Genomic DNA, 23,344 nt, shown 5'->3' with positions numbered 1-23,344 from the left:
TTCTCCATGTTGGTCAGGCCAGTCTCGAACTCCTGACCTCAGGTGATCCTCCCGCCTTGGCCTCCCAAAGTGTTGGGATTACAGGTGTGAGCCACTGCACCCAGCCTATATCACTGTCTTCACAGGTACTTTTCCAAAAATGGCCCTCTCTGTTCTTATACTGAGTTGGCATTTACTACTCTTTTCCATTTACTAATAGTAAGTTGTCTACTGGTTACTGTCTCTCCCTCGATTTTATTTTTTCCTACTATATATTTTTTTTGGCTGCTGCTCAATCCATTTGATTAGTCCAGATCTTGTCTTGAGGTTGATCTTCACTGTACTTTGGATGAGGAGACTGAGAGTAGTCTAGTGTTATTAATAAGTAGTAGTGGGCTCTGAAACTTGGTAGCTGTGTGTTCTGACCCAGGTTCAAGGCTGTTTCCCTGTTTGCCTGTTAATTGAATTCCCATTTTGCAAGTGTTTTTTTTTTTTTTGAGACAGAAGTTTGCTCTTGTTGCCCAAGCTGGAGTTCTATGGCGCGATCTCAGCTCTCTGCAACTTCCGCTTCCCAGGTTCAAGTGATTCTCCTGCCTCAGCCTCCTGAGTAGCTGGGATTACAGGCACGCGCCGCCTAGCTAATTCTTTGTATTTTTAGTAGAAATGGGGTGCACCATGTTAGCCAGGCTGGTTTCCAACTCCTGACCTCAGGTAATCTGCCCACCCTGGCCTCCCAAAATGGAAGGGATTACAGGTGTGAGCTACTGCCTTAAATGCTGGGATTACAGGTGTAAGCCACTGTGCTGGCTGCAAGTTTTTTTTTTAACCTTAGTTTAGTGGTTTTTAAGTAATGTTAGGCAGTGCACTGGGGGTTTCCAGGAGCTAACTCCTTAGCAGATAGTTCAGCCAAAATAGTTTTTAATTTCTCTTTCTGGGGGTGAATCTTTTCCTCTGTTCATTATTGGTAACAGACTTTATGGTAAACAATATATTTTGAGGAATATTTTTATTAGTTGGTAAATTTTAGCCTTAGAAAAATAATCAAAAAGAAAAATGTTATCTTTTTGAATATTTTCCTATTGTTTAATCATGTTTGTTGCTGAGTCATATCAGTTTCATCATGCTGCCTATTAAGCCAAAAGAATTTCCTTTTGGTTAAATAACTCAGGTTAGTAAAGTACTTCTTAAATTTTACTTAAAATTGACATGGCTTTTAAAATACTGGTTTTACAAGATATATTTAAATAATATATAGATGGTACCAGTGTTATGTTTTGGAATTAAAAATTTTACATTGCTTATTGCATTTCTAGATTTTTGACTTGGGGCCAAATGAATTGGTTGTTTAGAGTCTGCTTGCCTTAGAGAAAAGTACAGCATGGTACTTAAAAACACCTCTAACTTTTGTTTTTCTAACACCCAGATTCTGGAGACTTTGGTTGCAGCTAGACCTTAGTAAACCAGTACAATGATATTACATACTACAAAAAAAGTTAACCCCAAGATCATCAGAAGTCATAAAATTCAGGGTTAGTGGCAAGATCTGAGAGATAATCTAGTTAGTTAGATCTCTTCATTTTCCTTATGTGGAAACTGGTTTAGTGAGGTTAGTTATAGCTTGCTCATAGGTAGTTAATGGCAGAATTCGAAAGGAGAATCTAGGTCTAACTTCTCATACTGTGTTCCTTATATCTTACTCTACAAGCATAAGTGCAGCTACTGAAAATAGAATTTAAATATTTCTATTTAAAATATAGAATGATTCAGAGTAACTTTAAAACTTCTATACCTAGATTTTGATTTTTCCGTCTTAAAGAGCTCTACAACATCAAAGGCAGTCAAATGGAGACATCTTTGGGTTTATAAATCTCAGCTCAGGTTATCTGTGAATCTTGGGTAGTTTATATCTCTCATCAACTCTCCTTTAGATTCTACCTTTTTGCCCATTCTGTCTTCTACTTCTGATATATGAAATAAAGCAAAGAGATTGAAGGGAGGCATTTTGAACTTACATGACTTTTTAAATTTTCTTTTGGAGAAAAAGAAAATACAAGGAACATGGTAGCGGGGAAATGGATTTCTCCATTTATAGCATGATTTTTGCAAATGCAGTTAAATGCGAGTTCTCTGAGGTTCAGGGACTACCTTTGTAATATCCATCTTAAGAGGAGTGCCTGTCTAAATAGAATGTCAAGTTATATACTACTACTCTGGAATTTAATTAATTGATTGGTCAATTTTTTTTCTTTAAAAATATATTTTTGTGTGTGCACGTGAACCAGGGCACCCCTCTGCCCCCAAATAGGTTTAGAGTGACTCTTGATTATTTTTAAAATAACCTTGTTATTTTGGCATAATTTTAGATTTACAGAAAAGTTGGCAAAGTACTATAGACAGTTATTGTTTTTCTCTCACCCATTTTCCCCTATTGTTAGCATCTTATGTATTTGTCAAAACTAAGAAACTGACATTGGTCTATTACTGTGAACTCGACTCCAGACTATTTCGATTTCACCAGTTTTTCTGTTACCCTCTTTCTGTTCCAGGTTCCACATGCCTTCCGGGGTCTGTGACAGTTTCTTGGGCTTTCCTTGTTTTTTATGAGCTTGAGTCTTGAATAGGATTGTCCAGGTATCCTGTAGACTGTTTCCCAATTTGGATTTGTCTGGTGCTTTTCACGTGATTGGACTGGGGTTTGGGGTTTTAAGTGCCCGTTTTGTCACATTGTATCAGGGATTGCACATATGTGATAACCACATGACATCACTGGTGGTGTTTGGTTTAAGATAGTGTTTGTCAGGTTTCTCCACTGTCAACAGCGCTACTATTTTTCCATTTCCATACGCTGTTCATGGGAAATAGGTCACTAAGTCCAGCCTACCCTCAAGGGTGAAGGGCAGGACTTAAGCGCCACATTCTGGAGGGAGCACTTTGTTGCTTTCTGGTACTATAACATGCTCTAGGCTTATCTTGCATTTTCCCTGCTCCAGTCCTAGAATTATCCATTCTCCAAGGAGCCCTGTTTCTTGTTATTGGAGAATGGTATATAGAAATTAAGATCTGGGCACTGAATGTGCTTACTGCTTCTTGGCCCTCTCACTGATAAAAGTGGGTAACATTTTATGTATGCTAACCCATGTGTATGCATATATTTATAACTTTTTCTGTCTAATCATTTGTATTAAGATAAACATGAACTCATACAGATGTCTCTGACTTGCATCTAGTACCACGGGATTCATTTTTGGCTTCCTTTCTGACGTACCTATATCTTTACTCTCTGAGAGTGAGAAACCTGGTTTTTATCATCTGTTTACTTAATTGTTCAGCCCCAGTATATGTTAAAGCAGTTTCAAAATTTTGAACCCGTACTACTGTGAAAAGTAAATTTACCAGCAAGAGTGTAGTTTTTATGTATTGGGTAGTTCCTTTTTATCTCTAACCTTCTAGATTTAGTTTTTGCGCATTAGGTGCCCTTTCTCTCCTGCTCTGTTGCAGGTACTTGTGATTCTGAGGGCCTACGCTATCCATCAGTCTTTTTGAGTTGTCACTTTCTGAGGCTACTGAGATGAATTCTGTCATGGAGAAACACAGAAGAGTAATTACCAGCGAGCCACAAGATTTCTAAGATGAATTTTCTGGTGTAGGATGTGTGATTTTTAATTTTTTTATGCCAAATATACAACTTCTGTATTCACAGTAATACTTTACAAATCACCCTATATTGTAAGTCCTTTGTGTGCTAACTGAACATGAGATAGCCCAGCAATCCTAACGGGACAGTAGGTAGTGCCTTCCGCATAGCAACCAGAGTCCCTTTGCCTTGGTTTCTGAATATTCCTGAATATTAGCAGTCTGCTGAAACATACTTTTACCCACTCTTAGGTTTATTTTGTCAGTCAGTGTTTGTATCTTTTTAAGTTCTTTATTTAATTTTTACTTTAGGAAGTAAAGGCTTTATAAGGGAGCCAGACTTGACTTTTACCAAAACCACAGCTTAAAATTTTTTTGGCTAAGTACAGAAAAATCATATGTGTATTTACAGAACTTACATTTATGTAATAGTCTTTTATTCTTTTATCAGCCAAAACTCTCCTGAAGTCTGTGTTTTGTATTTGAGGAATTTTGGGTTTTAATTTCTTAAAATCTCTTGAATTCTAGTGAGTTACAGATTCCATAGGGTCGTACTTGTTTTCCAGTCTAGGAAATGGTTTAAAATAGCTGCCTGGTGCTAATGTTGGAATGTTCCTAGAAAGTAAGTGTGTTTCCTTGTATCTTAAGTCTAGAGCATGTTTGGAAAGGATTCAAGAATTAGAGGACATGCTTGCTAAAGAAAAAGACAACTCTCGTCGCATGCTGACAGACAAAGAGAGAGAGATGGCGGAAATAAGGGATCAAATGCAGCAACAGCTGAATGACTATGAACAGCTTCTTGATGTAAAGTTAGCCCTGGACATGGAAATCAGTGCTTACAGGAAACTCTTAGAAGGCGAAGAAGAGAGGTAAGGAACTTAAGGGTCACCCTACCTTATGGTCCACTTTTTGCCCCTCACCCTTTTTATTTAAATAAAAATAAATAGCATTTTTAAAAGAACTTTATTTTCTTGGTCCTTTCTTTTAACACCTAGGTATAGAGGTGGTAATAGATCATATTTCTACTGCAACACAGAAAATGTTGTTCAAGTACTCTTAGTTTATTGTTATTACTTTAAATGCTGAACTGCGTCAGGATGGATTTCCTTTGAGATTTTAAGTGTTTTGGTGATTTAATGTATTATAAAATACCAAATTGGCTGAAAGAGACTTTACATTTTATTTATTTATTTATTTTTGAGACAGGGTCTTACCCTGTCGCCCAGGCTAGAGTGCAGTGGTGTGATCTCGCCTCACTGCAAACCTCCACCTCCTGGATTCACGTGATTTTCCTACCTCAGCCTCCTGAGTAACTGGGATTACAGACGTGTGTCACCACACCCGGCTAATTTTGTTTTTAGTAGAGACGAGGTTTCACCATGTTGGCCAGGCTGGTCTCAAACCCCTGACTTCGTGATCCACCCGCCTCAGCCTCCCAGAGTGCTAGGATTACAGGCATGAGCCACCTCGCCCGGCTGGCTTTATATGTATTTTAAATCTGGTCAATGTATAAATCTTTTTGACGCCTGTTCTCAGAAAAGAGTTCCAAAAGGGCCAGGTGTGGTGGCTCATGCCAGCACTTTGGAAGGCTAAGGCAGGTGGATCACCTGAGGTCCGGAGTTCAAGACTGAACTCCAGACCTGGTCTGGTCAACATGGTGAAACTCCGTCTCTTCTAAAAATACAAAAATTAACTGGGCATGATGGTGGGCTCCTATAATTCCAGCTACTTGGGAGGCTGAGACAGAATTGCTTGAACCCGGGAGGTGGAGGTTGCAGTGAGCCAAGATTGTGCCATTGCACTCCAGCTTGGGTGACAAGAGTGAAACTCTGTCTCAAAAAAAGAAAAAAAAAAAGTTCCAAAAGGAAAGTGGCTGATTTAGGATAAAAAGCCAGATAATTTTAATATATATCCATTGTGATAATAAGAAAATACAGGTATGAAAAAATACAGGTACACCAACTATAACTGGCTGTGGTGGGTGGCGGTAGATCAGATGACTGTTTACCCATTTACCAGACTTCTTGCATTATGGTTATATTACTTCTGTCCCTAGAGAAAACATTCAGATTGTTATTTTTTTAAAAGGAAAATTGATGATGGGCACCTTATGAAGAAGCTTACATTAGTTAAAGTAAACTTTGGCTTTGGCTAACAGATTGTACGTAATATTTTGCTTTAGAAATGCATGGATGGGATATTATTATTCTTATTATTATTATTATTATTATTTTGAGACAGGTTTTCACTCTGTCACCCAGGCTGGAGTGCAGTGGTATGATCTCGGCTCATTACAACCTCCGCCTCTGGGGTTCAAGCCATTCTCCTGCCTCAGCCTCCCGAGTAGCTAGTATTACAGGTGCCCGCCATCAAGCCTGGCTAATTTTTGTATTTTTAGTAGAGATGGGGTTTCACCATGTTGGTCAGGCTGATTTTGAACTCCTGACCTCAAGCAATCCACCTGCCTTGGGCTCTCAAAGTGTTGTGGGATTACAGGCATGAACTTCTGTGCCCAGCCCTTGTTTTTCTTTTCTTTTCTTTTCTTTTTTTTAAAGGCAAGAAGGGCATATGTGTTTTAAAAATGAATTGTTTTATTTTTCCCATATAGGTTGAAGCTGTCTCCAAGCCCTTCTTCCCGTGTGACAGTATCCCGAGCATCCTCAAGTCGCAGTGTACGTACAACTAGAGGAAAGCGGAAGAGGGTTGATGTGGAAGAATCAGAGGCGAGTAGTAGTGTTAGCATCTCTCATTCCGCCTCAGCCACTGGGAATGTTTGCATTGAAGAAATTGATGTTGATGGAAAATTTATCCGCTTGAAGAACACTTCTGAACAGGTAATAAAATAGACCCTTTTTTTTTTTCTAGCAAGGCTTTGCGGATTGCTAGGTTCTCTTGCAATTGTGATAGCCCCTTAGTTTTTGTTTGGATTCATTTAAGTCTTCATGGAATAAGCGTTTATGTCTTTTTTACTTAAATTCATAAAATAAAATAAAAATTGGAATAGGAGGAAGAGGTGGGTACCCTAGTAGTTTAAAGATTTGCTTCATTAACCCTTCTTAAGAGGGTCAGAGCTTTTTTGAAAAGCATGTTCCTTTTATCACAGTGGTTCTGAGGATGAATTGTTATTATTCTCTGCCCTAGCCAGATTTGTGAAGAAGTTAGAGCAACTGGATGAAAATGGTGGATATTCTTTCAGTTATTAACTTAATAAAAACCTTACTGAATGAAGGAGATAAGAGCCTGGACTCAGATATTAAGGGAGTATTTTTCCCTGCAAATAAATAAATGAACAAATGCTAATACTTAATATGAAAAATAGCGTGAAGCCTTATTCCGAAATGTTTAAAAGTAAACATGAAGTATTCATAGCAGAGATTTCTGAAATTTAGGGCTGGGGCTTTCAGGAGCTCAGTAGTGTAGGCCTTCCCTAGCTCCGCATCAAGGAACTGGAGGCCACGATGGATTATGAGATGATATTAGAGGAAGGCATGGTCTGGGAGCTTGCAGGCAGCAGTGGGATGGATGTCACTTCTTGAAACATACGTTCCTGAAAAAATTAATCTTATCACAGTTACTGAAACTATCTTGCATGTGGATGAATACATAATTTGGATGAGTGAAGCACTAACAAGCACTAACAGTTTTGATGCTAAAGAGAATAAGCTCTAAGGTCTCTTTGTAGCCTTTTGTTTGTTTTTTTGAGTCTCGCTCTGTTGCCCAGATCGGAGTGCAGTGGCATGATCTTGGCTTCTCCATCTCTCGGGTTCAAGTGATTCTCCTGCCTCAGCCTCCTGAGTAGCTGGGATTACAGGTGCACGCAAGCACGCCTGCTAATTTTTGTATTTTTTCATGGTTTCACCGTGTTGGCCAGGCTGACCTCCAACTCCTGACCTCAGGTGATCCACCTGCTTCGGCCTTCTGAAGTGCTGGGATTACAGGCATGAACCACCACGCCCAGGCCCACTGACCCTTTTTTTGAGCCCCTTATGCTTTCATGTATGAGAGTTGAATGTGGCCAGAAGTGGGACAGATGCAGAAGGAAAATGACAGATTTTCTTCTGTTTCTAAGCTTATGTGTCTATTTTAAAAGCTTGAAGTAATCCAATGCTCAATGTTTAAAATTGTGATTATGACAGCTAGATAGTATTGTAAATTTGAAAGACCCACCTTATCTAGCAGTGAATTTGACAATTTAATTTGGTTCATACCCTTTTTTTCCAGTTCTGTCCTCTTTAAAGTTAAGTACCTTACTAATTAACTCGTAGTTGAAGTTACTGTTTGACAAAATGACAAAATCATGTTTTCTTTTTATAGTAGGAAAACCTGAAACGTGGGAAGATGACCATAAAGCGGTCTTAGTTTAACTGCCTGTATGGATTAATTTATTTGATTATTCCACAACTTTCTGTATTTCTGAAGTAACACCTTCCCTCCCTCCTTTCTGTGTGTAGGATCAACCAATGGGAGGCTGGGAGATGATCAGAAAAATTGGAGACACATCAGTCAGTTACAAATATACCTCAAGATATGTGCTGAAGGCAGGCCAGACTGTTACAGTAAGTGAATCTAGTCATCATTTAATTTAACTTCATTGTGTTAACTAACAAAGTAACTCAAAAAGTTTTTTGGCTAAAAGAGAAACATTTTAGAAATGGCCATTAAAGCACTTTTTATATTATTAGGTCATTACAAGTGCTATAAAAGATTTTTAAAATTCTGTCTTACTGAGAGTAGTGAAGAATTGACCTTTGAATTATTTTTATCTTGTCTGTTCCAGGAGATATAAAAGCTATCTCTTGACTGATAGTTGTAGCCCAGTGTCATTCAGGAGACACTGCTTGGCATAAAGAACTGTTAAGAATCTAGCATTAACGTATGTCTATAACAGCAATCTCCAGCCTTGGGTGAGCTTCAAAATCATCTGGGTAGTATTTTGGTGTTCAGGCCCTACTTCACCCTTAGCTATCTTTGGGGTTGGGGTAGGAACGTAGGTTTTGAATAAAAGTCCTTAGATTATAGGCACCCTTGTAAATTATCACTAAGTGGCATTCTGAGTCTTGATTTCTAATTGGTGTGTTCTGAAATACTGCATCTTTAATAGTTACTGAAATGTTATTAGCTTACTTTTTAGAGAAGTATGTTTCATTGAGTAAACAAAAGATTCTTTTGCTTTTACTTAGTAGATAGATTTAGCTAATGATAAAATATGCTAACTTTGGTATAGATTTCAAAGAAGTCACTCTTTTCGTCCTAAAAGAGTGTAGAGGTGACTGTCTCTTTCCTTTTATATATTCTTCTTTAAAAAATATTAAACATGTGTTTTAAATGTGTTTAAAATTTTATGTTGATACATACCTTACTATTGACAATCAAAGGCTCAGACTTCTCTTTCAAAAGGTATATTCGGAGAGCATGATGCCACTTTGTGAAAATATCAGATGCTAATTTGTTAATAATGGGTAAAAATAGGATCAACTATCCTAACTACAATATCCTTTCATCTCTTTAGTAATCACTATAGTGAGAGAAAATTGCTCAGTCCTATTATATGTCTTACGGAAGTTGTATACTGTGGTAAAAAGAATCTGATATTTTAGTTCAGAGGATTCAGAATTGAGTGTGCTCTCTATCTCAAAAGTAATAATATGGAAGCCTTATGCCAATCATCTACTTTTTCTACTGGGTATACTACCTCAGGGACTAAATACATGGATTCTAGAGGTCTAGTGGAGAACTCAATTATCATATAAAATAATGTGATACTTTTTTTCTTTAGCAACTGGCATTAAATGTGATAAGCAGCTCTTTGGAACATGGTAGTGCTAAGTGGTCTTTCTGTAAAATTGCAGAGGCAAAAGCAAAGATCAGTTTAAAATTCTAGAATAGAAATATGAGAACCACATGTGTAATTTTAAATTTTCTTACAGCCACATTATAATAAAGACATGAATTTTAGAACTATATTTTATTAAACCCAATATATCCAAAATATTGCTTTAACGTGTAATCAGTCTAAAAAGTCAGATATTTTTACGTTCTCTCTTTTTTTAAATTTAGCTAAGTCTTCAAAATCTTCTGTGTGTTTTACCCTTACAACACATTCATTCCAGGCTAGCCACATTTTAAGTGCTAATAAGCCACATTTTGCTGCCGTATTAAATGACATGGCTATAGGACATATTAGTTTTAGGTTAAATTAGCCAGCAAGGATATTGACATTTTATGATGATGATCATTAACATAAACCAACTATTTGATTACATATAGGCTAGTGAGAAATAATGCTTACAATAAGGAAAACACTAACATTCCACATCATCTAAATGTTGGACCAGATTCAGTTCTTTTTTTCAGTTTCATCCCAGTTAATATCTTGTGCCCCTTTCCATTTGTAATGCTGATGAAAGATCTGGATTCTTCAGGTGAACATCTTAAGAAGTAAGGGCTGTCTCCTAATCAGTAATTCGTAGATTTTTCTCCTGTTACCACCCCCACTCCCCACCCTTTCTTTTTTTTGATAGAGACAGGGTTTCACCATGTTGCCCAGGCTGGTTTTAAACTCCTTTGTTCTAGTCATCTGCCTGCCTCGGCCTCCCAAAGTGCTGGGATTACAGGCTGGAGCCACTACACCTGGCCCCCATTGAAATATACTTGTCTTTGCCATCTTCAGCTTTCCTTTTGCAGTCATAAAGTCTTTTATGTTATATAACAATGTATGAATTACAAACTTTTCTGTTTCTGTTTGTTTTTAAATGATCTTTCTAAAAGATCAGGGCTAGTAGTATCCCTGTAGCTAGAGGCATTGAGCTTCCTAGAGGTGTAGTGATTTGTCCATAATTCAAACCTAGGCTTTCTGACTGCCAGGTGTTCTTTACTGTATCCATTCTTTTTTGTCAGTAGATATATAAAAAGAATTTTCATGCTCACGAGAAGGAGAATATAATTTCTTTGTTTGGCCTATTTCAACAGCAATTATATTTTCCCTTGAACAGCGAGTGATGTATCCATTTCCAGCATTCTTTTTGGAGTGCAGCCTCAGATACTCTAGGGTATTGTGACACTGTCTCTGTTTGGAGATGTACCAGTTTCCATAAGATTATTCTAGATAGGCTGTCTGCTGCAGAAGGTCTCTTTATTTCTTGCTGTAGGCAGCCAGAGAACATTATTAGAGGGAGTCACAGAAGGCTGTCTAACATGGAAGGATGGCCCATGAAACCCACAGAGTAATAGAATGCTGAGAATACCATTCACTGAGTTAGCCAGCCACTGAGTGTGGGTTATCACTTGCTCTTTTCAATAATTCCACCTGTTACAGGTGCCATTTCTGCCCTGTTTTATGGATGACTAAAGGAAGGTAACTTGCTCAGGGTCAGCTGGTGTGTAAAGGAACTAGGATGTGAGTGTAGGCAGTTTTACTTCAGGGCCTTATGTATCATCCTCTTATCAGATGGGGAAGCTGAGGCCTTGAGAAACTCTGTGAGTTCTGGCCACATAGCTATGTATAGCACTCTGTAGCGGGGGCATAGTTCTCAGACTTTTAGAGTCAAGTGTTTGAGTCTCATTGCATTGCTGTCATTGGCATGTGGGAGAGCTGGGTTCTGGGTGTGCTGATATCCTTTGTTTTTTACAGATTTGGGCTGCAAACGCTGGTGTCACAGCCAGCCCCCCGACTGACCTCATCTGGAAGAACCAGAACTCATGGGGCACTGGCGAAGATGTGAAGGTTATACTGAAAAATTCTCAGGGAGAGGTATGACCAGTTTATCAGGACCACCACAATGTTAATTTCACTTGAAAGTTCACTGTGCAAGTATAATCAAGATCAGATTGAAACGTGCAGTAACTGATTGCATAAACAGACCAAAGCTGCTAAGTAAATTGAACTGAAGCTGTCTTTAAATTTTAGGAATAAATAGGAGTGTATTATAGATTACGGATTATTAGCACAAGCTCCAGAACAGATTGTCTATGTCCAGTTTCTGTTTTCACTGCACATTAGCTTTCTGACTTTGGGCAAGTTACTTCACCTCTCTTAGATTTCTCATTTAAAAGTGGATATTAATGACAATATCAATGAGCTAATAATAAGAATGAGACAGTACTTGGGAAATGCTTGGAATAGTGTCTGGCATAGTACATTTATCTAGTAAATGCTTACATTATTAATCTTGTTACTAGCTCTCAGAATGTTCATGAAACTGTGAGTTTGAAGACTGTGGAATGTACATCTGCTTGGAGTGTGTGTTTTCAGTGTGTCAGTCTTAGAATCCTTGTCAGAGTACCTTACCTTCCCCACTGCCATGTAAAGACACTGCATATACCCCTACCAATAGTAGTCTGAAGCAGCTAAAGTGTGCTTTGAAGCTAGTAAAACATGGCTTCCTCCTTGTCTTTCCCTAGCGAATCACCTTATCCAGGTGCTGTACAAAGCATTACTGAGCCTCTGTTTAGAGTTTGTTGCGATTGCCATAAACAAGTTAATGGAGCTTGTGTTGTGAGTTCAGGATGGTTTGTACTTCTCATTTTCCTTTTAGATGTAATACTGCTTTTTCATCTTGCCTACCATGAGAGCTGTAAGTTGCCTTGCAAGGGAGCCATTGGTCATAACCTTGTTCTGACATGCTTACTGGTTCTGACCTTTTCACCCAGTTTCCAGGCTGGTAGGCTCTGCTATTTTGTACCTTACAACCTGACTGGGTATGCATTTCAGTCTGAGTGGTGCTGAAAGGAGATATGTAGTGGGAATGTTAGGCTGGCAAACCTGGTAGGGAAGCTAAGCATATTTACAAGTGCAGGGTTATTCATTTATTTGGAAAATCCTGAGTGTCTGCTATATGCCAGCCACTTTGTGTTAGGAATAAGCAGGAAAAAAGCCACACGTGGTTTCTGGCATCATGGAGCCCACATTCTAAAGAGAGTAAGGGAGCCAGGGAATAAGATAAAGTGACTTTCTGATAAATGTAACAAAGATAAACTGTGGTATCAGGCCCGGTACGGTGGCTCATGCCTGTATTCCCAGCACTTTGGGAGGCCGAAGGTGGGTGGATCACCTGAGGTCAGGAGTTAGACACCAACCTGGCCAACTTGGTGAAACCCCGTCTCTACTAAAAACACAAGAATTAGCCAGGCACGGTGGAGCGTGCCTATAGTCCAGGCTACTCAGGAGGCTCAGGTTGTGACGAGCTGAGATTGCGCCACTGCACTCCAGTCTGGGCGACAGAGCAAGACTGTCTCAAATAAATAAAGTAAATTACAGGACTTGCTGAATAAAGTTCCTCAGAAGAGGGTCCAGAATTGAGCCCTAGAAAATAGTGACATTAGGAATAAGAGCAAAGGAGGTAGTAGATGAAGCCAGTGAAGTCAGAGGAAAATGGTATGTGATGCCAGGAAAACCAAGGGAGGAAAGTGTCTGCGAAAGATGGAGTGGTCAGTGGGTCAAATCACAGCGTCCCCTTAGGGGTTTTTTGTCTGCTTCCATAGTGCACAGGCGGGCCTCTAACCTGCGTGGTGCTCATCACATTGTTCTCGCTCACTAGAGGAAGCACACTGAGGGCAAGGGCCTGTTCTGGTACATCCTGGCATCATGCTTGGCACATAACAGGAATTCAGGAAGCATTTACTGGATGCATTTTTTTAAAAAAATCAGACATGGACCATGACTTATGTTCCGAGAAATAAAGCAATAGCAGCATTCATTATAGGAGTCTGAGGTGCCTGCATAAAAAGTTCTGTTCATGGCCATCTTCCCGTCTATCCCTTACTGTAAACATGTCTCTTGCGAAACATTGTTAAGAGTAGTGATTTGCTCAGATAAGACTGAAAAGCACTGTTATAAGGGGTACATGGCAGATTAAATGAACTTTCGTGACCCATGGAATCTAGTCATTCTTTCTTTTTTTTTTTTTTCTGTGTGAAAGTGTGTTCCAAGTTAGAGACAATGTTATAGGAGGGTATTTGGAATGGAGCAGTAGGATTAAATGCCCCAAAAAACAGATACAGTGACATGAACCAAGTAGCAGATATTATGACATAAGATGCATCTTCAGACAGTATTACTAGTATTACTAATGACATATTAGTAAAGCTAACTGAAGCTTAGCTCCACTTCATAACTCAATCATTGAATATTAGATTATTTGATTGGTTGCTTGGTCCATTCTTTTTTTTTTTTGAGAAGGAGTCTCAATTCTGTTGCCCAGGCTGGAGTGCAGTGGTGTGATCTCGACTCACTGCAACCTCCGCCTCCCAGGTTCAAGTGATTCTCCTGCCTCAGCCTCCTGAGTAGCTGGGACTACAGGCACGCACCACCACGCCTGGCTAATTTTTGTATTTTTAGTAGAGACGGGGTTTCACCATCTTGGTCAGGACGGTCTCAATCTCTTGACTTTGTGATCCACCTGCCTTGGCCTCCCAAAGTGCTGGGATTACAGGCGTGAGCCACCACGCCCGGCCAAGGTTGGTCCATTCTTTTAACAAACTTCTACTACCTTTGGCTTGCGAGGCTCTGTTTTAAGTGAGTTCTGTCAGAATTGAGGAGAGAAAGTATTATGAATACAGGTCTTATTTCATTAGACATTATTCATTTAATTCAGTAAGACCATATTTGTCAGTAGGGACCAGACCACATTAGCAACAATCTATAAACAATCCCCGCCATAAAGACTAGTTTGCTGTAAGATTATTGGTAACTGGCTTAGTCAGTTTTGTTTTTTATGTATTTTTTCCTCTTGCTGGGGCATTGGAAATATCAGAAAACCCAATTAAACTGGCTTAGAAATAATGGGAATTTTTGGGGCTCACATAATAAAAAATTTAAATAGTGGACCTGATCCAGTGGCTCACAGCGTGTCCCCGGGGATCTGTCTGTTGTCTCTCTTCTGGTTGCCTCCCTTGAGGACGCAGGATAGCTGCCAGCTACTCCCAGAGGTACGTCTTTTCTATTTGCTTTTTGTGGGAAGGTGCTCTTTCAAAAAAATGGTCTTTATGGTGGAGTTTACAGATTGTTGCTAATGTGGTCTGGTACTACTGACAGATAAACATGGTCTTACCCAATTAAATGAATCCATACCAAAAGTGACTGTCTAATGAAATAAGACCTGTATTTATACCACTTTCTCTCCTCGTTCCTGACAGAACTCTCTCACAACAGCCTAGCAAGCAGAAGGCAGTAGAAGTTTGTTAAAAGAATGGGCAATCCAGTCCACCAAACAATCTAATATTGAGTGTTTGGATTATGGAGGGAAGCTAAACTTCATCCCCTGTGAGGCACCCATCCTGGGCTTCACTCACACTGGACTAGGGTGGGTCAGGTGCCCGCCTCTAAACCAGTTTCTGGAGTTGGGAGGGTGGAATTAGAGCTGAAGCCTTCTTCCTCCCCTTTACAGCCACATCGCACTGGGCTGCTTGTAACACACATGTGCTCCATGGGGGGGTGCACCCAGGTAAACCGAGGGGCTCTTACCCAGGAGGGAAGGGGCACTGGGTAGTTAAAAACAGCAAATGTCACCATGGCAAAAAAAGAAAAGATGTTTTTTATGAGAGAAATAAAAAATTAAGCAGTCCTTCCAAACTTTCCAGAATATAGATATAATGGAAACTTTTGTATATACAAATGATTACTTATATATGTAGGGATGTAATATATAAAATATAAAAATCAAAATCATCTTTCATCCACATAAGATCGCCCTGATTTGTAGCATTTGCTGATTTCTGTGGTGTAAATACTCCTACCATGGCTGATGCCAGGCTTCCAGCATTATATGACTGAGCACAGAGCTGTGCAGGGATGAGCAGCATCAGCAGGTGCAGCCGGCTCTGGGCACCACTGCACAGATCAGAGCACCTTCAGGTGCCCAAGGCTCTGAGCAGGGGCAGACCAATGCTACATTTTATAGAGAGAGTAACGCCTGTCATATAAGATCATTTATGTGGACTTTTCAGGACACGTGGGGTAAACACATTTATTTAGTAGCATCTTGACTAATAACAATTTCCTTGGTCTAAACCTCCCAACAGCTTTTTGGTTCTAAATTATTATTATTTTTCTACCTAGATTTTTAGACATTAGCTCACGCATTTTTTATACAGGCTTTCTGTATTAGATTAGTTGGTTTTTGCATGTTTTCAAATGAAAAGTGCTTAACAGCAGAGTTACACTTAAATTAGTTATGTTAAGGTAATTCATAATAATGAAGATGGGCAAGTTGCTGTTTTTTTGAGCTTCTCATTGAGGCTAATAGTCTTAAGTTACATCATGAGCCTTAAGAGCCAGTGTTTGCATATGGGATGTATACCACGAGCTTCTAGTAGCTGGAATGTGGTAATTTTGTTATAGAAGATTTTATTTGACTCGTTCCTCATTTTAAGATGAGCTGAGAAAAGCTGGGTACTCTCAGAGTTTTTTAAGAATTTATTTTCTGCTTTATATGCTGCTGTCTCCTAGTTGATATCATGAATGGTGGTTGATCTAGGAAATCACATTTTTTTTTATTACTAATTTGGTTAAAACACTGATATTTTTGAAATGGCTATTTCTGTTTGTAAAGATAGACCAGTTTCACAAAATTGAACTTACTGGCTAATTGAGAGACTCAGAATGGTCCATCTTCCTTGGTCCTGCAAGAGTAATAAAAAATCCACAAAATACTACTCTGCCATCTTACTTTATTTACAAAACACATTCTTGGGCATATTTCAAATCGAAGTCTCATTTCTGTGACACTGGGTTTTGGTTTTCTTTCTCTGCCATTGTAAACTAGTTGATCTGAGTTAGATAAGCTTTTACTGAAGTAATATTGTGTCTTCCCCTGTAGCATTCTCTTTCTTGAGTGACCTTAGGACAGGGCACAGAATAAAATTATATGCTCTGCAGCACTCTTGAGGACACACTCATTTACTTGCTGCCAGATCGTCAGGTTAGCCTTGTACTTAAGCAAAAACACTGCTGCATTTGTGCCAAGTCAGCATTTTCCACAGGCAAGTAATCTGTATTTGACCTTTTTAGTAGAAAATGGAAATAGTTGCTTTCTGTCATACCTTTAGTGAATGATAGGAGACCTATTTCTGTACAGAATACATGGAAACCTCACTAGTCCGTTATTGGTAAATAGTGTACAGTGTTCATCTGTCTTGATTTTGTTTCATTCAAGAGGTATCAGTTGCTGAAAGGAATGAAAGGACCTTGTCCTTTCTTCTCATTCGTCAGGTGGTCCTGTTGCTGATGGTCCCTGAGATCACAGTTGGCTTCCAGCTTCTCCTAGTTGATACCTTGAATGGTGGTTGATCTAAGGAATCACATTTCTTTTTATTACTAATTTGGTTAAAACACTAATATTTGTGAAATGCCTATTTCTGTTTGTAAAGATAGACCAGTGTCACAGAATTGAAGTTATTGGCTAATTGAGAGACTCAGAATGGTCCATCTTCCTTGGTCAGCATTTATTTAGCACCTTCTCTTTGCCAGGATCTAAAATCTTTAAGCTGAATTAATGTTGAGTTGTATAAAGAATTTAGAATGTCAAATAATTTGTAGAATTCATAGTAACAGAATAGGATAAAAAGCAGTGGAAACTTCTCAGCAGGTATTTCACATTAGATGGCACTTCCTCCCCTGTAGGAAATATGGAAGGTATAAGAACTGCTACTAGTTATGCAGAAGTTTCAGTTCAATAACCAGAAAGTTACTGATATACTGCTCCCCCGACCCCTCCCCTTTAAAAATAATAAACAGGGGCCGAGTATGGAGGCTCATTCCTGTAATCCCAGCACTTTGGGAGGCTGAGGTGGGTGGATCACTTGAGGCCAGGAGTTCAAGATCAGCCTGGCCAACGTGGCAAAACCCCATCTCTACTAAAAATACATAAAAATTAGCTGCACGTGGTGATGCATGCCTGTAATCTCAGCCACTGGGGTGGCTGAGGCATGAGAATCGCTTGAACCTGGGAAGTGAAGGTTTCAATGAGCCTCCAGCCTGGGTGACAGAGTGACTGTCTCCAAAAAAAGGGATGAATAATAGTAATAATAATAAACAGAAATGCTGTCTCTTTTTGTTTTCTCTTTTGAGACAGTCTTGCTGCAACGCCCAGGCTGGAGTGCAGTGGCGCGATCTCAGCTCACTGCAATCTCTGCCTCCTGGATTCAAGCCATTCTTCTGCCGTAGTCTCCTGAGTAGCTGGGATTACAGGCACGTGCCGTCATGCACGGTTAATTTTTGTATTTTTACTAGAGACAGGGTTTCATCATGTTGGCCAGGCTGGCCTGGAACTCCTGACCTCGGGTGATCTGCCCGCCTCAGCCTCCCAAAGTGCTGGGATTACAGGTGTGAGCCACTGTGCCTGGCAAGAAATGCTATCTCTTAAGCAAAGAAAAGGTCCCTCTTCCCGCACGTGGTGATTCTAAGTGTGTTTTTTAACTTAAAATTAAACTACTATTGTTTTTAGGAGGTTGCTCAAAGAAGTACAGTCTTTAAAACAACCATACCTGAAGAAGAGGAGGAGGAGGAAGAAGCAGCTGGAGTGGTTGTTGAGGAAGAACTTTTCCACCAGCAGGTATTACTTTATTTATTTAATATATTTATTTTAAATTTTATTAACAGAATTACATGAAGACCAAGAGTGTGGTTGGGTTTTTCCCCTATCAGTTGATGAACCAGAGCAGTTATCTACCAAGTGGGGTTTGTATTCCCCAAAGGGATATTCAAGGTGATACTTTAGGGTACGGGAAGAATATGTTGACACTTTTATTTTTATTTTTTCTCATATTACCAAATTTCAGTTTTGTCTTTTGTTTTCTAATGTGCATTATGTGTTATAGTAAAACATGTCTATGGATTGGATGTTTTGCCCCCAAACTTGTTTACTCTGTGGGGTTCTATGATTAAAAAGTTCAGATCACTAATTTAGAGCAAGCATCTGCATATAAACTTTAAAAAAACAAAGGAATATTCAACTTCAGTGTGAAACACAATTCCTGCTCTATTAAGTTCCTAATCATTGTCTAATTGCAAGATAGATTTTAGCTGATGGTTGGGCTTTTGAGAGCCCTTGAAATAAAGAAACTCCAAACTTGGTTTTAATTGTAATTAAATTGGAATTATTAATAACTAATGAGCCTTCAGTTTATATTCTCAAGCTGTTTGAGTCTGATCATTAATCAAAGTGTCTGCCCTTATCCTGAGAAGACTTTGTCTCCATGGCTTCAGATTTTTAGTCTTAAGTCTGCTTTGCTTCATTAGCCTTAGTCCTGATCTAAATAAACACTGTCTCATGTATTTAATCCCCAGGGTTGAGAACCACTTGAGGTGGGTTGCATGAAGTAGCATGAATTTTTTACCTGGATGCCTTCTCGTACATTTAGGAGGAATATTTTAAAACATACACATTACACTTAGCTTACAAGAAACAAGCACAAGTTCCATTTTCTGTGCTTAAATAGGAAACATCGTAATTACTAGAAGTAAAGTAATTATGTAAGAGATAACTCACAGCGCCAGACAAGTGGCTCAGCATGAGTTATAGCATGTCAGATACTAGAGGAGGTACTCCAGGCCAGCAGAGTAGTTGAGAAGTCTGGGAGGTGATGCTTGTCCACTAATTCGAAGGATGGGTAATTATTTGAGTATTGGAGAGAAGGCAGATGATGGTGTTGTGAAGATGTTGGGATTATCTGTTGCTTCACTAAAAGACCACCCTAAAGCTTAGTGGCTTAAAACAGTTGATTTCTGACTTCCCATAATTCTGTGGTTTGACTGGGCTCAGCTGGGCAGTGTTTCTGTTCCACATGCTGCACACTGAACTCAATCAAGCAGGCTGCGTTCAGCTCAGAGGTTGACCCTGGGCTGGAATATCTTTTAGGTCTCTTTCTGTGTGGATTTCTACGATTTAAGAGTTCAGCCAAAGCTGCTTTACAGCATGGCAATTGTCTAACAGAGTAAGTGGAGAGTACCAGCTTTCTTTTTTTGTTTCTTTGAGACATAGTCTTGCTCTGTTGCCAGGCTGGAGTGCAGTGGCACAATCTCAGCTCACTGCAACCTCTGCCTCCCAGGTTCTAGAGCTACCCCTGCCTCAGTCTCCCAAGTTGCTGGGATTACAAGCATGTGCCACCACGCCTGGCTAATTTTTTATATTTTAGTAGCGATGGGGTTTCACCATGTTGGCCACGACAGTCTCGATCTCAAGAGAGTACTGGGTTTCTTAAAGGTTGGGCCCTTTGTCCCTTCTACAACATTCTCTTAGTCAAAGTTATGAGGCCAGTCCAGATTCAAAGTGGGGGTAAATAGTCTCCCCCTGTTGGTGGGAGGAATGGCAAAGAATTCATGGTGATCTTTAACTCACTACAGAGGGTGTGTAAAGACTTAACGCGGCCGGGTGGTGGCTCAATGCCTGTAATCCCAGCACTTTGGGAGGCCGAGGTGGGCGGATCACGAGGTCAGGAGATCGAGACTGTAGTGAAACCCATCTCTACTAAAAATACAAAAAGTTAACCGGGCACGGTGGCGGGTGCCTGTAGTCCCAGCTACTCGGGAGGCTGAGGCAGGAGAATGGCATGAACCTGGGAGGCGGAGCTTGCAGTGAGCCGAGATCGCGCCACTGCACTCCAGCCTGGGCTAGAGCAAGACTCTGTCTCAAAAAAAAAAAAAAAAAAAAGAAAGACTTAATGCACCAAGCATATCCATTCATTCAGTTATTTTGTAGGGTTTATGTGAGAGATAAATGAAGTTGAAAGATTGGGATTAAACTGGCATAGTCTGGAATGCTTAGGGATGTAGCTTCTGTATAATTTGGAACAAAGGAGAAATTAAAGACTGCATTTTAAAATATCACTGGCCAAGCTGAATCAGAGGGACTAACTCTGGAGGGGAGATTCCAGAGGCACTGAGGGAATATATAATGGAGATTTATTAAGGCTTAGTGACTAAACTTGAGGGTGAGAGAAGAAAAAAAATAAAGATATATGAGGTTTTTAGCTTGTGTGATCACAGAAAATAATGATACCAAGGTTCATAAGAGGGAAGATGGAAGGGTGGAACAGGTGTTTGAACTTCATATTTGAGAATGAATCCAATCGCGTTTTGAATTGATTAGAAGTATTTTGGTGACCTTCAAAAAACTAGTTTTAGTTCAATCAGTGGTGAGTCACAAGTCATATTGTGAGGTTGTACGAAATTAATGAGTGATAAAGAAATGGATAGAGGCGCCACGTTGACTTCAACTTGGAGGACAAATCCACTGCAGATGGCTTGGGGTGTGTAAGTTCAGGATCAAGCAAGCCGTAGTCTGCGATGTGGTTGTTAAAGCTGATCCACTGATCTCCTGTTTCTTAAGTTATCAAAGGAAGTTATTGAACAATGGTTTTCAAATTGAGCTGCATATTAGAATTACTTTAAAATTATATATAGATAGCTACCCTTTCCCAGTAAAGTGAGAAATTCTCATTTGACTGATCAAGGGACCTAGATCAGAATTTTTTGTTAAACTCCTCAGGATCTGAATATGTAGCCAGAGTTGACAATTACTGTTCTGGAATTTGTTGGAGAGGGGGTGGGTATTCTAGAAAAAAGTCCAAAAAGAAGGTTAGAGGCCAGACACGGTGGCTCCTGCCTGTAATCTCAGCACTTTGGGAGGCCAAGGGCAGGTGGATCACTTGAGGCCAGGAGTTCAAGACCAATTTGGCTAACATGGTGAAACCTCGCCTCTACTAAAATTATAAAAATTAGCTGGGTGTGGTGGTGATACACACCTGTAGTCCCAGCTGCTCGGGAGGCTGAAGCAGGAGAATCGCTTGAACCCAGGAGGTGGAGGTTGCAGTGAGCCAAGATCGCACCACTGCACTCCAGCCTGGGCAACAGAGTGAGACTGTGTCTCAAACAAACAAACAAAAAGAAAAAAAAGGTTAGAAAAGATGAGAGATGATAAAGGGCCCTTTTGAGGTTAGGTAATGGTTTTGTAGCATCCCTGCAGTTAAGTTTTTGTCTTATTTTAGAATACTGTCATCTGTTTCTTTAATATTAATTTTTCCTTCTATTTTCCTCATCAGGGAACCCCAAGAACATCCAATAGAAGCTGTGCAATTATGTAAAATTCTCATCAACTGTCTTCCTCAAAATAAAGAAGTATGGTAATCCTTACCTGTATACAGTGCAGAGCCTTCTCAGAAGCACAGAATATTTTTATATTTCCTTTATGTGAATTTTTAAGCTGCAAATCTGATGGCCTTAATTTCCTTTTTGACACTGAAAGTTTTGTAAAAGAAATCATGTCCATACACTTTGTTGCAAGATGTGAATTATTGACACTGAACTTAATAACTGTGTACTGTTTGGAAGGGGTTCCTCACGTTTTTTGACTTTTTTTGTACGTGTGTTTTTTCTTTTTTTTTAAGTTCTGATGAGGAGGGGGGGGTGAATAAACCACTGTGAGTCTCGGTGTAATTTGAAGATTGCTCCATCTAGACCAGCAATCTGCTCTTCATTATTCTCTGCTATATATAACGGTGCTGAGGGAAGGGGAACGCATTTTTCAATATACTGAACTTTTGTACCGAATTTTTTTGTAATAAGCAATCAAGGTTACAATTTTTTTTTAAATAGAAATTTTATAAGAAGGCAATATTACCTAATCACCATGTAAGCACTCTGGATGATGGATTCCGCAAAACTTGGTTTTATGGTTACTTCTTCTCTTAGATTCTTAATTCATGAGGGGGGTGGGGGAGGGAGGTGGAGGGAGGGAAGGGTTTCTCTATTAAAATGCATCCATTGTGTTTTTTAAGATAGTGTAACTTGCTTAAATTTCTTATGTGACATTAACAAATAAAAAAAGCTCTTTTAATATTGATGTACTGTCCTTTTTAACTCTTTAAAAACAGATTTTGAGGGGAGAAAAGTATTGTTTCAGTTTTGCGTTTGATAAAAATATAATTTGACTTGTTTGAACTGGATTTTTCTTTAAGTCTTTGCCAGTTGAGGAAGATAAGCTATTTTAGTTATGATTATTGCTATGACATTAGCAATAATCATAACTAATGTTTTTGAGTCAGATATCATGCTCAATACTTTATTACAGTTTTTAGCTTATTAACAATAAGGCCTTTTAAAATTTCTTCAGGAAAACCAAATAGGGACAGTAGAAAACACTGAGGAAGACATTCCTTTTTTTTTTTTTTTAAGACAGAGTCTCACTCACTCTGTTGGCCAGGCTGTAGTGCAGTGGCATGGTCTTAGCTCACTGCAGCCTTGGCCTCTCCTGGGCTCTGCCTCCCAAGTAGCTAGGACTATAGGCACACACCACCACGTCCAGCTAATGTTTTTGTATTCTTAGCATTTTGTCATGGTTTCCCATGCTGGACGTTCCTAGTAAAAGAAAAAATGGGGAGAATATTTTAGAATATAATTCTGTCTTTTAAAATAGGAAGGGCAGAGAAATTGATTAAAAGCCACCTTTTAGAGGAATAACATGAATACTATGAAATACAAGGGTGTTGTGTGTGCGGTAGCTTTATTATGTATGGTGCTCATTATGGTGTCAATTTTGTGTGGATTTGGGGAGGTTTTGTTTTGATTGCTTTAGTTAAGTGAATACATCTTATAAGTGCAGATACCTGAACCCTTCCTAGAATGGGCAGATTATATTTCAGAAGCTAACCCTAGTCAGTGTTTGTTTTTCTCTTAAAATATTCCTGCAGTAAGCTGCACAAAGACGACCAACTTTCACTTGAAAATAACTCACAAAGC

The 23,344-nt window shown here is 39.3% G+C and overlaps 1 protein-coding gene across 1 annotated transcript in view; it reads left to right on the top strand.

Annotated features, from left to right (window-relative positions):
• LMNB1 (lamin B1) overlaps positions 1-22,439 on the top strand; it is a 58,326-nt gene extending 35,887 nt beyond the window's left edge. The window contains exons 6-11 of the mRNA XM_008014289.3: positions 4,261-4,481; positions 6,221-6,446; positions 8,064-8,168; positions 11,243-11,362; positions 18,054-18,161; positions 21,649-22,439. Of these exons, the coding sequence (XP_008012480.1) occupies positions 4,261-4,481; positions 6,221-6,446; positions 8,064-8,168; positions 11,243-11,362; positions 18,054-18,161; positions 21,649-21,690 (822 nt within the window). The 3' untranslated portion in view covers positions 21,691-22,439. The remainder of the gene's footprint in view (positions 1-4,260; positions 4,482-6,220; positions 6,447-8,063; positions 8,169-11,242; positions 11,363-18,053; positions 18,162-21,648) is intronic.
• Positions 22,440-23,344: the final 905 nt, after the last annotated feature.

This window comes from Chlorocebus sabaeus, chromosome 23 (genome assembly GCF_047675955.1).
Source record: "Chlorocebus sabaeus isolate Y175 chromosome 23, mChlSab1.0.hap1, whole genome shotgun sequence".
Taxonomy (NCBI): Eukaryota; Metazoa; Chordata; class Mammalia; order Primates; family Cercopithecidae; genus Chlorocebus; species Chlorocebus sabaeus.
Note: the sequence above shows the minus strand (reverse complement) of the source record. Positions and strands in the feature narration are given on the sequence as shown.